Source organism: Antrostomus carolinensis, unplaced genomic scaffold (genome assembly GCF_000700745.2).
Source record: "Antrostomus carolinensis isolate BGI_N321 unplaced genomic scaffold, ASM70074v2 scaffold24749, whole genome shotgun sequence".
Classification (NCBI taxonomy): Eukaryota; Metazoa; Chordata; class Aves; order Caprimulgiformes; family Caprimulgidae; genus Antrostomus; species Antrostomus carolinensis.
Window position 1 is genome coordinate 31,363 of NW_010336783.1, and position 17,754 is coordinate 49,116.

Below are 17,754 nucleotides of genomic sequence, written 5' to 3' on the forward strand. Positions count from 1 at the left end.
ACTTTGATAAAATATTGCTGTTGTAGTTTTAGCCAAGAAATAGTTAGGAAAATTCTGTTTTACATCAGCATTCAGACAAGGTAATTGTGATGGTATCTTTTCATGTTACTGTATAGTAGATTATTTGGGCTGCTGTTTTCAGAAAGTTCTGTTAATTTGTCGAGCAACTAGAAGCTCATAGCATTATTTTTTCTCCAAAGAAGTTCGGTATTATGCAGATTCAGTTGAAAGTAACGGAGTGCTTAGTCTTGAGCATCCAAAATAAGTAGACAGCTTTTGTTATTAAACAGGAATAATTTTTTTTCTGTTTCAAAAAGATTAAAGATTAATCAGTGTGCAGTAGTAGGTTTTAATTATTAATAATTCTTTACTGTAGGACAAATGTGTAAGGTGACAGGAAATTGTAGGTTGTAGTATCTAGAAATTAAAAACTGAGTCCTGATGACGTTGAAGGGGTGCTAAAATACTATATTTTGAAGTGGAGGAATTAACACATTTCAAGGTGTACAAGAACAAGGAATTACACATACACCTGGCAAAAGACAGCTGGCTCCTTTTGGTGGTGAGTAGGATTTGTTTTCATCTGGGGGAAGGGACGAATCTGAAAATATTTCAGTTGAAACCAGAAGTGTTCTTGTAAAAAGGCACAATAAAATTGATCATATTATAATGATTTCCTTTTAAAAGCCTTTCTGTCCTGTTGCCAGGATGGATGCACATTAATGGCAGCGATCACTGACACCACTGCTTGGTTTATTATAGGGAGGGAGCTGCCTGCATACTTAGGGGCACTTGCCCTGGGGCTACCTCTTTCTGTCCCTGCTGCAGTGCTTTGTGATGATGCTTTTGGTTACTGGTTAGTTAACCTGTAGCCTGATCTTATCTGATCCCTCCTGCTCCTTGCAGTTTCTTTGTTGGTACAGTTTGGGTTTTTTTTCCACTCAGTGCAGCAGGTTAAGCATTAATCTTTGCACAGTCTTGGAACCGGGGGTAGGAATTGCACTTTTAAAGTAGTTATTTCCTTTGGTTGCTCGATATCTGGTTTGTGTTTCACTGAGGTGTGGGGGGAAGGGCTGTATGTTTTTGGCACTTTTCCATGGCCAGGCTATATGTTTAATAAGTTTCCAATTCTATTTTTACTGTATTTTCAATTGGTAGATATGCTGAGTTGGCACTTTGCTTGATTTAGAGAGGGCTTTAAAAATGTTCTTTTACCATGCTATGACTTTTCTAATAAAGGGATCCTAGAGATGTAACTTTTCATTGTGCATTTTAACACTTCCTTCTTTCAGGACCTGTACTCTAAATGAATACAGAATTGCTGTTAAAAAAATACTTCAATTTAATTAATTGTCTCAAATGGAAATGTCAATACCTTTTCCATTGGCAGGCATTTCACCCTTTTGGTTTTGCAGGTTGATGGGAGGAAGCAGGAGGGGTTTATGTTCTGCTGGGTTATATTTGGGTTTTTTTGGTCTTGTTATTTTCACCTTGGTTTTCTGACAATTCATAGCCAAAGGAACCCAAAGATGTACACAATTTATTCAGGCTTTATAGCTGCTCTGAGAGTTTAGGTGGCATGATGTTTATGCCTGACTAGAGGAATGCATTTATTTGTAACACACTAGTATGATTGAAGGTGCAGGCACACATATTAATTTTCTGGTACCTTCCATAGCTACAAGCCTTCCTTACAGATGAAAAAAAAGCAGTACTGTGGAGATACAGTCTGTTTCACTAGCTAGAGGAGAGATTTCCTTGTGATGGATGTTGTTGACAAAGAAGTTTTATGTGTTTTTGTTTGGGCAGTTGAATTAAGGCACAAGTCATGCCTTCAGAATTAATAGCGTAAGTTTTTTAATATAGGTAAGAATAGAAGTTCTTGATCTGTACTGATCTGCCCTGGATATAAAGAAATGCAAGATGCTTTTTCTCATATACAAAAGATAAATCTGCTCAAGTGTGCTGTAGGTTATAAAACATTTGTAATAGGAATATCCATCTGTCCATACAGTGTGATGAATACACATATATATAAGAATTGAGTGTTTTCAGTTAAATCTTTGAAGGGAAAACAAAATGAAGCATGAGAAACTAAGCATCATTCAGGTCAAAGTGTATTGTTATAATTTTCAGGTAAATATTTCTCTGTGAACCGATGTTTTTATTTCACAGGAGCAGTGCTGTTTCTCCTCTTGCTATGGATTTCCTTGCTTAATTACAGTCTCCTGGGCTTTTTAATCAAGGAAGAGATATAGTCTTTGGAAGGTGTCAGGGTCCATACCTACTGTAGCTTAGAACTTAACACAGTGTTTTGGAGTGTTAGATACCTTTCTCTGTGTTCATGTTTCTTATTCTTTGTTTGCTTTAGCTCAAGCCTGGGAGAACATGATGAGTGCCTCAAGCCAGAGTCCTAACCCTAACAATCCTGAATACTGTTCTACTATCCCTCCTTTGCAGCAGGCTCAGGCCTCGGGTGCCCTGAGCTCTCCGCCTCCCACTGTCATGGTACCTGTGGGAGTTTTAAAGCATCCTGGAGCAGAAGGTAAGAGTATTTATTTTTTCTTTCAGTTTACCTGTGGTAAGAATTTGGAAAGAATATCTGCACTTCATCCATTCCAAATACCCTAGCTAATGCCAGTTGTGATATTCCAGCCCTTGATAGGGTCATCAGGTTTTTAAGGACAAGTAAACTATTCTCAGCAGATGTGTTTGTACGTGGTGCTGCCATAGGGAATGCACTAGGTGATGTATTAAGTCCCTTCCAGTCCACGTTTCTCTATGGATTATTTTTTTCCATTTTGCTCTTCTGTACTCAAATTTTCCAGTCAATGTTGCTGGGAGATCTTAAATCCTATTTTTCAATGTTCTCTCTAGTGGCTCAACCTAGAGAACAAAGGCGTGTTTGGTTTGCTGATGGGATATTACCCAATGGAGAAGTTGCTGATGCAGCAAAACTGACAGTGGCTGGGACAACTTCCACAGGAACCTTAGCAGTGTCGCATGATCCATCAAAGCCCGTGACCAACAACACTTTATCGGCAGAAGTAAGGAAGTGTTGTGCTATTCAGTGCTAAAAATACCATGCTTGCTTTGGTTCTAAGACTTACCTAGGAAATCTCTTGAGGCTTGTCTTAGTATGTTGTATAGCAAGTGTCCTCATTTATTTTAATGTTTGTAGAGTGCTGAAACAACTGTATATTTTGAACTGAAATGAACTATTATGGGGCAGAGCACTAAGCAATGTTGTAAGTCTGTGTGCTAGATGGCTTCCAAGTGTTTGGCTGTACAGCCTGTGTATGAAGGATATTTGTGTAATGCATGTTTTAAAAAAGTTGAGTCATGGTCAGTGAAGAGTTTGAAACAATAAGATTGTCATAGCATGAAGGAGAAAAATGCTTTGTTTGACACTTCTCATAAAATGATGTATGCAGGAAAGTGCAGATATAATCTAACAATGTTAAATCCACCATACCCCATGTGAGTGGAACTGAAACTTAGCAACAAGTTCAGATGGGCATAGGTGCATTTAGACTTTGTAAAGAAATAGGTATGTGTGGTGCTAGAGAAGGGAGGTGCAGTCTCTGTCTAAGCAGACTTTTTAGTAATGGTTCACATACAGGAGTCATCTCATGATCATCTGTTGTTAAAGAGCCAGATTACTTGGTGCTTCTGGGTCTCCAGCAGACAGAGTTCTTCACCTACATCTAGTAATCTAGTCAGCCAGCTCTTACATTTTTATTATTATTACTTTTGTAATGTTGTCCTTTCTTGTTGTTTGCTTCCTGTAGACTGATAACGTTTCTGTATTCTCGGGAAATATCACTCAGGTTGGCAGTCCTGTTGGCAGTGCAATGAATCTAATTCCTGAAGATGGTCTTCCTCCAATTCTCATCTCCACTGGAGTAAAAGGAGGTGAGAGTATACTTTGGCATCTAGCTTGCATGCTTACCAGTTGCAATTAACCTAATATTTACTGTACTTAATTTAAAAATAAGATGCTGGCAATATGCTGAGTATTTGAAGAAATTCACAGTAAGTACCCGTGGCTGAATGTTGTGACACTTACTCGCACCGTTGGTCCTTATTAGCATCCAGGAAGAACCCCATCTTGCAGTGAGATTACTGTAAGAAGTAAAACACAATGCAAAAAGAAAATTAACTTCAGTCCAGAAATATGTGCTAATTTCTTCACTAATCGGACTATGGGGAATGTTTCACACAGAGATACATTTTAATTAGCCTTATGAATATTCATGCTTCCCTTCTCTGAAATTCTCTTGGAACATCCACTCTGTCTGAGGCATCTCCGAGCACTGCATTCAACAGCACTGTTGCGCATCTTGGCCCGCAGTGAAGCTTTCAGTAATTGTGCTGTCCCCTCCCAGAGTATCCAAATGGAGGAGGATTCAGAAAATTAAAAACTAATTTTGAAAAGGTTAAAAATGTATATATTTGTTTATCTGACAAATGCTTTCCACAATCTGATGCATGACATGCTTTAATACATTCCTGGGATTAACTTATTTTTTCATCTGATTTTTTGATTTCTAGGAAATATTTTACTGATACAGTGTATTTCTAGTGTTAAGATGGAAGTAACCTTTTATTGCGGGATGGTGTCAAAACCAAAATGTGATCAGCATTTACTTTCAAAACAAATCTGTTCCATCCTGTGTTAGCTGTTCATGGGGGTGCCTGATTATTCTGTCTCTTCCACAGAAAAGGAGTGAAACCACAGTATACTTTTCAGCTTTTATATAGATAACCTCACATAAATCGTATTTTGTATGCTAAGTTGGTTTTGTTACATATGCTGTCACATACTGGGTTTTCTTTGCAGCATTTTACTTCTGATATTCTAATTCTATTTAAAAAGATTTCAAAAACATTTTTCACACTAGAAAGCAAAATTACCTTTCTTTCTCGATAATTTTAGCTAGAAAGTTAACACATTTCTTTCAAAATATTTTTTCATTAGCGTAATTATTTTTTGTTAAAACTTAAATGCAGAGTAAATTATAATCGCATGGATGAAAAATTCTAATTTGCTAATCATCTAGGTCTAATCATAGAGGGCCTCTGCATGTAGACATCTTTGAAGTTTCATGTTGGGATTCATTTTACACTGGGTTAAGACTTGCTATGTTTTATAAAAAATGTTGTTTTATATCGTGTTCCCCCCTTTGTTATTTTCCTAGTAGCTAATGCCCAGAAAGTGTAAGTTATGTGACATAGGGAGAGACCATGTGTTGGTGTGTGTAGTCCAGGACTGATGTTCTTGTGCTTTACTGTGTTATAAATACCAATTGTTAACTTCTTTGTCATCTGAGATTTCAGTTGACATGCTGACACATTTCTCAATTTGATTTCCATTTTCTCCTCCAGTTGATACAAAAAAAAAATTGATTTATAAAACAAGCTGCACTTTTCTAAGGGATGTACAGGGGTTATGCACGTAAATGCTATTGAAGTTTGAAAATACCAGCCTAGGAAACAATCAGTCAAGCCAGCGATACTTAAATAATTTTTTTTAAAAGGTCAAAAACCCAAAAAGCCTGAGATTTGGGGTTATTTGATTATAATATAGAAATCTAACAGTAAGTTAAGGACTTCATTGTGTGTTGATTTGTTTCTTTCATAGACTATGCTGTAGAAGAGAGACCTTCTCAGATCTCTGTCATGCAGCAGCTGGAGGATGGTGGCCCTGACCCTCTTGTATTTGTTTTAAATGCTAATTTGCTGTCCATGGTAAAAATAGTAAATTGTAAGTTTTTATGATTAAATAAGTCTTGTGGTATGAGAGGGGAAATGTTATATATATTGTTAGCGGGAACAGCAGCCTTTTCACTTGGTAGGTTAGTCTCTTAAGATGTGCATGGATTGAAAACTTTGTACTTAGCCATATTAAGTTAAATTACAAAAGGCTCTTTTCTAGTGCTTTAGACATCAACACAGGTAATTTCATATTGAAAATATAAACTAGACTGATAGAGCCTCCAGTCTCAGGTTTGGAGATCAGTGTCTCCTGTCCAGCTTGGTAGGTAAAGGTATTTTATCACTTGTTCTGCCTTTGGTTGCTTAACTCATTTCTCTGTCATCCCATTCTGGAAAAAGCAGATAGGATCCCATAGTAATTCACAGGTTCCATTCTGTCCTTTTCTATACTGTGCATTTGTGTGCATGTGTGTGTGTGTACATGTGCTGAGGGAGGGAGGAATGAATGGGGAGGCACAGAGATGGCTTCTCTTATTAGTACCTCAGTTGATCTCTGCTGGACAAGAAAACGTTATTTAAGAAACTGAGGACAGGTTTGCAGTGAAATCTTTTGGTTCTGTGAAAAGTCCATACAATAAATTAAGATGTTATTTATAAACCTTTCAGCATCTGGGTAGATAGCAGTACAATTTTTTACATATGTATGAAAATGTCATTAGCATGCATATCTATACATACATATATTGTAGTTTAACCCCAGCTAGCAACTAAGCACAACACAGCTGCTTACCCAGGGGGATAGGGAGGAGAATAGGGAAAAAGAAACCAAATTAATGGGTTGAGATAAGAACAGTTTAATAATTGAAATAAAATAAAATAAAAATAGTAATAATAGTAATGAAAAGAAAGATAACAAAAAGAGAGAAATAAAATCCAAGAAAAAAACCCCAAGTGATGCACAGTGCAATTACTCACCACCTGCTGACAGATGCCCAGCCAGTCCTCCCGCAGCAATTGGCCCCTCCTGGCCAACTGTCCCCAGTTTATATACTGAGCATGATGCCCTGTGGTATGGAATATCTCTTTGATCAGTTTGGGTCAGCTGTCCTGGCCATGCTTCCTCCCAGCTTCTTGTGCACCTGCTTGCTTGCAGAGCATGGGAAACTGAAAAATCCTTGATTTAGGATAAGCACTACTTAGCAACAACTAACTGATGTGTGTGTTATCAACTTTATTCTCATACTGAATTCAAAATTCAGCACTGTACCAGCAACTAGGAAGAAAATTAACTCTGTCCCAGCTGAAACCAGGACAACACATTAGACCAAAGAGTTTATTTCAATAACTTAGTATTCTCAACAAATGAATTGTGGAGCTTAGAGCGTGTGTCATCATTAACATTCATGTGAGGCAGAACAACACAGTGATGTCTCATGAAAACACCTGACATCCAACTATCCATCTTAAGAGATATATTTCACTGTCTGCAACTGGTTTAGCTGTCAGCATCTTGGTATGCACAGCCAACAGCCTGGCCTTTTCCCAGGTTCCTTCATTCCCATTTAAATAATCTCCTTTAATTTGGATACAGAAACCACTGAAAGTCTGTTCTGCGGTGTTAATCCCAGGATCTGACTGGGATTAGTGCTCTGGCTCTTCTTTAGCTGTAAATTGGGAATTACTGAACAGCTTTTGTTTTGGGTGTGTGCTTGCTTGCAAGGTAACAAATTTAGAACCTAGTTTGTCTGTATGACACATATCACAACATGCACTAAAACTGATGGAAAGAGCCGTTTTCCTGTAGTGAAATTTAGGCATATTTTCTGAAATTCTGATCTTCTGTTCTGATACATGTTTTCCTCTCTGCAGATGTGAACAGGAAGTGCTGGTGTTTCACTACAAAAGGCATGCATGCAGTGGGACAGTCAGAGATAGTCATTCTCTTGCAGTGTTTGCCTGATGAGAAGTGTTTGCCTAAGGATATTTTTAACCATTTTGTGCAACTTTACCGGGATGCCTTAGCAGGTAGGAATGCTCTCTGTTAAAAACGGTTTTGGTAGATGATCATATTGGGTTAGATACTCACATTTTTGTCACTTAGCAAATGGCTATTTTTTTTATAAAAGAATATGAAAAGAGAATAAGGATCAAATCTGATAGGGGGCTGAGTTGTTATTGGTTATTAGTATCCAGTGTTATATTCATGTCACCAAATAAAAGTTGTATAGTTGTAATGAGGTACTGGTAACCTGGGGAACTGCTCCAAAGATTTTCCAGCCTTCCTCTGGTTGCCAGCAGATCAAAAAAGTTTGGGCTATAAAGGCCGTGCATAGACTACTCCAGCAATGGAGCAGGAGGACTCTGCCTGTGACAGCCTTGTGTTCAGCAGCCATTGCTGACTGGCTGCTCTGGCTGCTTCTGCTTGGTGCTGGGGTAAGAATTTGAATACAGCTAACATATCTGAAATTAGTACTGGACTTAATTTAGCAGTAAGTGTAGTAGGACACTCAGCAGGGCTCAGGGGTACACTAATGACGTTGCTTCTCATTTTTTTTTCAGCTTGAAGTCAGGGTAGCTTTTTTAAAGATAGAGAAAGAAAATTTTGAGATTCCCTGTGGGTAGTATGTTAAATATCCCCAGGCCAGGTAGTTCAGAAATTTAATTCCCACAGTGTGTGTGTCTATTGCCACGTTATGGAAATACTATCCGTATTACAAAGTCATACAAGTATGTATGTATGTGTGTACCTGTAACAAACTGCAGGGCATCGCAGAAATTTAATTTTGATTTTTAGTATTTTAATTGCAAGACTGTATTGTGTAAGCCTTTACACATTTTACATTTGCTAAGTAAATAGGCTCCGACTTTTAGCTATTGTTGGGCTTCAGAATTCAAAAATTATTGCTTAAGGAAAAAGGCAAGTATTTGGTTCCACTGATTAGAAAATAAAACTTATTTTCCAGAGGTAAAATTGGATCACATTAAAGTTATATACTGAAAATACATTTATGAAGGGTTCTGTGTATCATTTTCATAATTTCATTAAATTGTTGGATTCAGTCATTCCAAAGGCATTGCAAAAGATCTTTGTTTTCTAAAATGTCTTGATACAACAAAGGTCACCTTGTCCAGAGAGGTTGTCAGGTTCTGAATGTACTATTATCACATATCAAAATGGATCTCATGCACACCGAAACCAAATACCTTTCCAAACCTCACTTCATTTGCAATGCTTTATCTGCTAATTGTGGTGTTACTCAGAGTGAAAGAGATATGAAAAATTGTGTGCATGTGTGTGTGTATGTTTGCATATATATATATATACACACACACTGCAGATATAAATCCATATATATATATATATATATACTGCAGATATAAATCCAGCTTGGTGTGTATATTGCAATGAAGTTCTGTGTAATTACACTACAGGAATACATAATTTATAACTCCTACATAATGTATTTGGAATTCTTTTTTTAGTGCTCTAGTGGTAGTAATTTGATATCCTACAATTGCACTAGTGGAAAGAGCTGCTTACTATTGTACAGTTCTCAATCAGAAACCAAATTTCACTGTTTAAGAATTCCACTGTGTAATGTTCTTTCAGTAGGATTCGCTGTGTTTTGTATTTCAGACGTGCAGTAGAAGTTGACAGACACATTGAGGTGCTGGATGATACGAAACCACACTGAAGTTTGTGTGGAACATAGCACCTTGATAAATTCCCATAGCATTCTATAATGCACTTTCTCAATATCCATCTTCTTTTCTTTCCAAGTCACGCGTGTTTGGGAGGGAGAATTATATATTAGCATATTTGCAGCTCTGTCTGTTTTAAACATTATTCAGCCAGAGGGACAGGATACGATGCTGTAGGGGTTTCAGTTTGGTGGCTATAATCCTTCGGAAGTGGTTTGCTGTTGCAGGTGGAGCCACACTTCCAAAATTGTTCATTTCAGAGGTACTGCACCTCTCCTGGTGATTAGATTATAAACATTTAGAGTAAACGAGAATTCCCATTAGAAGTTAGAGACTATTTAAAACCCTGCCTCACAGTTTCATTTTTTCATTATATAATGTATTGGTTTAAATTTATTTTGCCAGCAGGAAGCTGAAATTCTGTGGGTGGTTTTTATTTATCTTCTTTAGTAAATGTTTTCTTAAAAACAGTCATAAAATGACACATAATATTTTTTTTATTGGAATGGAAACAAGAAATACTTTTAGTGATGTTGATTTTGTTTTGGAGTTATTTTGGGTTTCCTGGTTTTGTTTTCAGCTGAAAAATACAGCATTCCCCTTTCGTTTATTTAATTAAAGTCCATATCTATAGTGATTTATTTTTTCATGAATCACATTTATTTACTAGCCCTGCTTGCTCAAGTTTGAATTCTGCGTTCAAGCCGAGAAGCACAAGTTTGTAGGTATTTGTGCCTCTTCCCAGATGTTTCTGCTTCCCTCCGAGGATAACTTTGTTTCTTGAGGCCAACTCCTGTCCTCTGTGCTAGGTATTGCTGTCAGCAGTTTGCAGAGCGTGCTTCTAGCACGGGCAAGTCGTGGCAGCAGAGCCCAGGGCTCAGACCTGCAGGCAGGAGCACTTAATCTGTACACTCAACGCTTTGCAGTTTGTCCTTCAGATTCATCTCCTGTTTCAGCGTGGGTAAGAGGTCAGTCTGGTGCAGCACCGCCCTGAACCTTCGTTAGTGTCATTACGGCAAGTCCTCAACCCCAACCTCATGGTCTGGTGGTGGGACTTTATAATTGTAAAGCAACAAAGAGATTTTGAAGGAAAAATGGCATTTTTCACTATAGGTTGTATGCATCTGAGTTATAATAAATTATAAATTTGTTAATTAAGGCAAGTATTTATTGCTGTGGAGTTTCCATCACTTTATTTTTCCTCTGGCCCCTCTGTCAACAAGCTCCCTGCTGTGTTGCTTGTCTTGTTTTGAAATTGAAAGCTAATGATTTCTGTTGTGGTTGTAGTAGTTGTACTGTTGTGGTAGTAATCCCATGATTATCCTTGTCTGTTGGCTATAAGCCTGGCAGGAGGTCTAGTGAATGGAAAAATGAGAACTGTCCGTCTGAATGGGTACTTTGAAGCAGTTGGATGTGTTAATCGGGAGCTGCCAGATATGCCCTGGTGCATCAACTCTTTGGTGGAATACAATAAGTGCTACTGTTGCTTTTGTAGTGAAAATGCAAATCTGGCAACTGCTTGAAATGGCTTTGTGATCGCCCTGGTTTTGGGGATATTCCGGGTGAGGGTGAATCTGTCCCAGTCAGTTTTGTGTATTTTTTACCCAGCCTGGTTTTACTTAAATCAGGTGGTGGCTGATACAGAGTAGATCTATTAAGAAGCCCATGTAGATGTTCTGAATGGAGAACAGGTTAACTGAGTGAATAATACACCCCTGCAACTGTAGTATGGAAAGATGGATACAGAATCAAACATTGTATAAGATGTGAGAGTGATTGTTTGGAAGACTGCCACAGACTAGTTTGAGGAAGCTTTGGATGCTGGTAACTGCTGCTCCCAGTGATAGTTAAGTGAAGTATTATGTCCCTTGCCAATATGAGTTAAATTATTTCCAGGTTACGTGCTGATGTGTTTCAATAAAAAGATGCTGAGCATGGTCAGAACTTTGAATGTTGAGTCTCCCGTGTGTTTTCTCGATGTTGGCATCTGCTGTAGATGTGTTGTCCCATCAAGTTACATTCATGATTTTGTCTCTTCTGTGCGTCTTTGTGGCTCTTGGTGTGGTAGTGACTGGGTTTGTATTGCTTTTCCAGAGTACGTGCTCATTTGCTCTTGAAGAAAATCCACCTGGCAAGATTTTTGCCAGGTGAATATTGCTCTGCATCTCTTGCTACGGAACTGGGATGCTTGGGTTTTGGGGATGCTGCTGGCATGGTGTTTGGTACTTGGCAGTTCTTGGTTTTTACTGATGTCAGTGGAATGAGGCTGGACAGATGCAGCTGACTTCCCCAAGCCACATATGTGTGTCTTCCTGAGACCTGGGATTCACCAAAAGATATGAAGCATACATTAGGAATTTAACCTCACTGTTTTTGATAAAAGCACCTAACTGGCTTCACCACATATTGCGGGCCATAAACAAATGCAGGAATCTTATTTTTTTTACCTTTCTCAGTGTAAACTATTTTATTTGAGTCCAGAAGGGATTGCTAAACTGTTGTGAAATGTATATTGTTCCTTAGAGGAAGATACCTAAGTCAAGAATTCAAAACAGCATGGATCATGACTGAAGAGAAAGTCACATCAGTGGATTAAAGCATGTTTTTTTTAAGGAGTTTATAGAGCTGCTTAGGATTTAAAGTCAAGGGTAACCCAGCATAATTGAGAAGAGAATAAGTACTGACCTCCTACAGAGCTGCTTTAAATACATCATGCACGCTGAAGATGCTTCCTAAGTGATGTCAATTGTCTGATGTCAGATGCTGGAGCTTAATATAAGGAAAGGCACCTTTCTGTTCACTCTGAGATTACCTCTTTAGAAAGGAAGGTGTAATATTTTGTAAATTAAATTACATGCTTTTGAGAAAGCTTTTTTGAAGGTTTTTCTGACAGTTACACTTTTCTCTACAAGCTTCTGAAAGACAGTTCTGTGCTTAAAATGTGTAACAGTGCAGTGGGTTGCATTTGACCATGTCAGACTGGTAATAGCAACTTATCACTGGGGCCTTGATTTGCAACCACCTTCAGAGGTGTGGCTGGAAAGGCTGATAACGCGTGGTCAGTGCAGAAATGTTTGTGGGATGAGCCCAAAGCCCAAAGAGGCTTTTTGACTTGGGTTTCCTGGTTGAAAAGGGCACCAGAGAGGTATGTAGGAAAACACTTGCTTGATTCTTCCCATGCTCTCCACATAGCAGGCTCTTGCATGTTCTTATAAATAATGAATTGCAGCACAACTCCCTAATCCCAATAGGGATGTTGTCTTAGTAGTGGTAACCTATCAGAGCTTGTACTGTGCAAGCTGCCCGTGTCAGAAGGAGTCATTTAGAATGCTGTGGCTTATGGTAGCAAAGTGCTGAACAGCTGTGTTGCAGATTCTACTCTGAGGGGTTTTTTTCATGTTTCTGTTGGCTGAAAAAATTCTTGTTAAGGCATCCCAAGCGTGTGAGCCTTGAAGCTCCATCTCCTGAAACGGAAAAAATATAAGTAATCTTCCCCTTCTGCTGCAGCACTTGGCATCAGTCACAAGTGGAAATGTCTGATTGCTTTGTCATCCCAGTGGGCAGCACTGCACATCTCAGAACTATACGGTGTTGTACAGCTTCACTTTGCCTGGCCTCTTTCACACAGAAAATACTCACAAAAGGGTGCAGGATTCAGTTCAGTTTAGCAGTTCATACACTTCATACATTTTAAGGTCACACCGTTGGAACTGAGAACTTCACCAAATAATTTTACTATCATCAGGCCTGTAGCTTCTATTTGGGTAAGGACAGATGGGAAGGGAAAAAGGAAGTATAAATGAAGAAGAGGAGATTAGTGAGGGTACGTGGGAACTGCAAAAGCAAACGAGTGGAGCTGAGATAGAAAGGTGCCAGCAGCTATTTTAGATAAGAGAAAATCTTTCATGTACACCAGTTGATATATTGGTTTGCACTCACTAGCAAGATGCCCGAGTTGGTGCATTAGCAGCATATTCACTGAGCAGACAATAGTGTCACAGCACAGGCTGACAGAAAAATGCATTTGCACATGGACAGGATCAGCGATTTCCAGCAACTGACATTTGATGTGCTTCTGTTAATCATGTTAGTCCTTCAGTTTGACGAGTTGCTACTTTTCATCAAGTATGCTCAGCCGAGCATTACAGAAACTGTGGCCGCTATAAGAGTTCAGAAATTTTATCTGGGTTGATAGTATCAGCTCAGGTTTGTGTGTATCTGTAGAATTACAAATCGGCTTTGCAGGACAGTGCCAAGCTCTGTACAAGCTGCACCCTGCCGTGGGGTGCCTGAGCTGAAGGAGCCTGTTGCCTTTTAACAGAGAACTCGAGAGCACAATTAGTGCAGCACCTCGTGGGTACTACAACAACAACAACAAAACATTCCATGGAGGTGCCCACAAATTTGAATAGCAAGGAGATCCCTGAACTTATTTGTTAATTGGAGTATAAATGGAGCCTTTTGTTTACAGACCTGCCAGTAGCTATATTGAAAGCTGGAGGTCCCAAGGTGATGTCAAGGAAGCAATACTCAGTGGTGATGATTGTGCCAAGGTGGTCTGGAGGGATGCAGAGTGCCATGGCCACATCTCCAGAGTGAGGGCAGGAATAGCTGTATTGTTCTCGTGCTGGTGCTGGCTTCGTGGAGAGTTGCTGTGACTTGGGACTTTCATAGGGTTTCAGTGTAAAGGACAGACCTGAAAGGACTCATTGCTTAACCTTTCCTTTGCTGGCCAGACCTGTACCTACTGTATTTCTTTTTCTTACATTTGTAAATGCTTGTGTATGATTTTTAGGCTGGTTTGCAGTATAAAAATAGAGAAGGTTTAACTTGAAGATCACACTTTTGTATTACTGAGGATGTCAAAGTTGCACTTCTGTGACTCCTGTTTTTACTTAGTTAAAACCCAGTGTTTGTGTGTCTGTGTGTGTCTCGTGTGTGTAAAAGGGAGAAACCCTCCAGATAGTGTCCAGTTGATGTGCATGTTGGAGACATGCACATCACTGCCTTGAGTTCAAATACAAGCACTCCATTATGAAGTGGTGGAGAAAGAGCAGAAACTCCTTCTCAGCAGACTCTGTCTGCAGGTGGGAAAGCCTGGGGTTACTGCAGAGACCCAGGAGGCCTGCACGAGTGCCTCACACCCTTGCAATTCCTCTTGAGTGGTGTGATCAACCACACCACGCTCTCTGAAATTACTTTGAGAACAAATCTGCACTATTAATATTCACATCTTCCTATGGAGAATTGTGATCAGCTGTTCTGTACGTTATTTGCATGCTGTTGTTGTAATTTGATAAAAGGAATCACACCATGGTTCTTTGCTTCAATGTTAAAAGCTGCATTAGGTGCTATAATAATCTAATCAACATTCAGATTCATTAAGCCATTCCAGTGTAAACATTTTTGGAAATTAAGAGCATCAAAGAATAAAAATGTGAGTAAAAATTAGTGCTGTTTCTCCCCTGTGTGTGTCTCAGTTGCATTTTACATTAAGTATACTAATTAAATAAACACTCTTTTGTGTAATTCTTAAAATGACTCAGATCTTTAATACGTATCTGAGCAGGCAGCCCAGTGGTTTGTCTAAATGGAAGGACAACTAGTGGGCGTTAATTGTTTGACCAGGTGCACATCTCTCTTTAATTGCAGCTGGGTCTAAAAGTTTAGCTTCTGCAGTGAAAACCCCTTGGATATCTGGAAGACACTGGAAACAGGCTTTCTTTGGGTGCTTTTGTAGTGCTACGGGGAGGTTGCAGGCACGACTTCCTTAGCAGTGATACTGGCCTGAGCTAGTCTTCCTCTTCCCTGGCTGTCCCTGGGCTGCATCATACCCTCCATTACACTGTCTCTACTACTTGAAACAGGCAGATCTCCGTGAAACAGGCAGATCACAGAAGTGGTTGAGGCTGGTCAAGGAAGGAAGGAAGTTGTAGATGCCCCCTCCCTGGAAGTGTTTAAGGCCAGCCTGGATGAGGCTTTGAGCAACCTGGTCTAGTGGAAGGTGTCCCTGCTGATGGCAGGGGGGTTGGAACTGGATGATCTTTAAGGTCCCTTCCAATCCAAACCATTCTATGATTTATGGTCGCTCTCCCTGCTCCCCCAGGAGAGGTGGTGGGTCTGTGGTTGTACACACTGTCCTGGTAACACATGCAGGCACGGCTCAGTCAGTCAGGTGCAGACATGAAGGTATGTGTGTGTGTTCCTACAAAACTGACTTCCTACCAGTGATAGTCGGTGAGTACATGTATCATCAAAGGTGGATCAATTGAGATACCATGGCCTTGGTGGCTCTAGTCTACAGCAGTTACTCCATAACAGATTACACACTTTTGCACAGGAGGTAACGTGAGCCTCTGTGTGCAGCAAATCATTGTTTCTCGTGTGATTTATAGACATTAATGCTTAAAAAGCAAAGTGAGTTTAATATGGATTTTTCTTTTCCCTTCTGAAAAACTCTTTAAATTCTTGATGTAGCTCTCAATCTAGTGAAGTAATGAGCATTTTTCTTCACAGGTAATGTTGTGAGCAACCTGGGACACTCCTTTTTCAGCCAGAGTTTCCTTGGAAGCAAAGAACATGGAGGGTTCTTGTACGTTGCAGCTACTTACCAGTCCCTGCAAGACCTGGTGCTCCCAACCCCACCGTACTTGTTTGGCATCCTCATTCAGAAATGGGAGACTCCCTGGGCTAAAGTGTTCCCCATTCGGCTGATGTTGAGACTTGGAGCTGAATACAGACGTACGTAATGTGCATTCTCTTAGCTGCAATTATTTCTGCAGGAGAATATATTCTGGTTTAGAGACACAGTCAGCCCTAAATTGTTACCTATCAAAGCCACACAAGCTTAAACAAGTCAAGTAAAAATTGCATTTCATACCGACACTGCACCCCGCTAACAGCACAGCGGTACTGAGGTTGTGATATGATCTACAGCCTTTTTACAGCTGTACTGGTTGATCAGGGAGATTTTTGTGGAGACAAATCTAGCTCTGAGCAGCTGTTTGTAGTTCACTTAGTGACCTGAAATAGAGTTACGTGCCAGACAAGTCTGATTGAGCTGGTGTAGTTAGGACGAGGGAGAGCCTTTGAGATGTTAAGCTCTTTCTGTGCTGAAATGAAAGAGCATTTGCTTTTAGGTTTTGAAAACTACACTCATTTTCCAGAGAACAACAGTATGTGTGCAGGGGCAGCTGACCTGGCAATCTGTTCTAAAAATTCTGTTGCAACTAGTAACAAATAGGCTGGAGATAGTGTTGCAGCTGACAAAAATCTTAGCATTTAGCATGAAATTAGCATGAAGTTAAGGTAAAATCTTTTTGAAAAAACATTTACCATTACTTGAGCAGAGATTGTTGGAAGTCGGTCCACTGTGATGGAGCAAAAATTTGCCGTCTTGCTCATCTGCTGTTTTAATTGGCACATCTTGTAAATCTGAATTACTATGAAAATGGTCTGTTTTGGGTTTTTTTTTTTTCAAAACTTTTTAACAAAATTAATTTTAGAATGTGCTTTATTAGGGATTTGTAAATTTAACTTGTGATACTTATGGAACATTGGGAATTTTTCGTAAAATACATGTATTACTGGAGAGGAAAAAAAAAATCTTCAAAATTTGCTTTCTGAGGATAAGGACTGTAGGTTAAACTTGTCTGAAGAAACAATAGTGTTAAAAGTGTGTAAGCTGTTGTGTGAATCCATGAGGTTTTCAAGTAGTGTATTTATTCCTGTCAGCATTTAGGAAAACAAACAAAGATGCTCATATTTTGGATGTGAGGTGACATCTGTTTTTGAGCACAGAAACAAATGTTTTGATATTCACAGACAGAAGAACCTGCTCTGCATGAGCTGGAAAGCTGGGGTTTGAATCACTTCTATTGCTGTGGTTTGGATTCAGGCACATTCACTTGTGCTGTGAGAGCTGTGACTGCAGATCCCTTCTCGGAAGGGGCTGCATTTGTGTCCCGGGTTCCCTTGGATACATCCTCTGTTTTGGTGGAGCTTTCAGATTTTGTCCATTTGTCCAGTGCCGCTGAGTGTGCAGCAGATCAGATGCAGGAATCACTCTGGCTTGCTAGATGTCCAGAAAACATCTGCTGAGCATCTGCAGATCAACTGTACATCTCAAGCACAGGGAATTCAGTGCATCTGGACGCAGCCAGGGTGGCAAACACAGGAAATTCAGCATTTCTTGATGCCTCAGGACACTGTGCATCAGTTGGTCAGATGTATGGTGTGTTTGTAGGAGCTGTGATGCTTTCCAGATGATCACTGTGCTCAAGCTGGAGCTTGTTTCTATCAGGAAATCCTGGTGATGTTATTGAAACCTGCTGA

General features: G+C 39.5%; 1 protein-coding gene across 2 annotated transcripts in view; it reads left to right on the forward strand.

The window, feature by feature from the left end:
* The window catches only part of ZFYVE9 (zinc finger FYVE-type containing 9), a 39,458-nt gene that overhangs the window by 9,899 nt on the left and 11,805 nt on the right, over positions 1–17,754 (forward strand). The window contains exons 4-9 of one of the 2 annotated variants that reach the window (XM_010174988.2): positions 2,372–2,545; positions 2,878–3,047; positions 3,792–3,915; positions 5,645–5,767; positions 7,588–7,743; positions 15,937–16,161. In XM_010174988.2, the coding sequence (XP_010173290.1) occupies positions 2,372–2,545; positions 2,878–3,047; positions 3,792–3,915; positions 5,645–5,767; positions 7,588–7,743; positions 15,937–16,161 (972 nt within the window). The remainder of the gene's footprint in view (positions 1–2,371; positions 2,546–2,877; positions 3,048–3,791; positions 3,916–5,644; positions 5,768–7,587; positions 7,744–15,936; positions 16,162–17,754) is intronic. The other variant, XM_010174989.2, reaches the window with a different exon arrangement.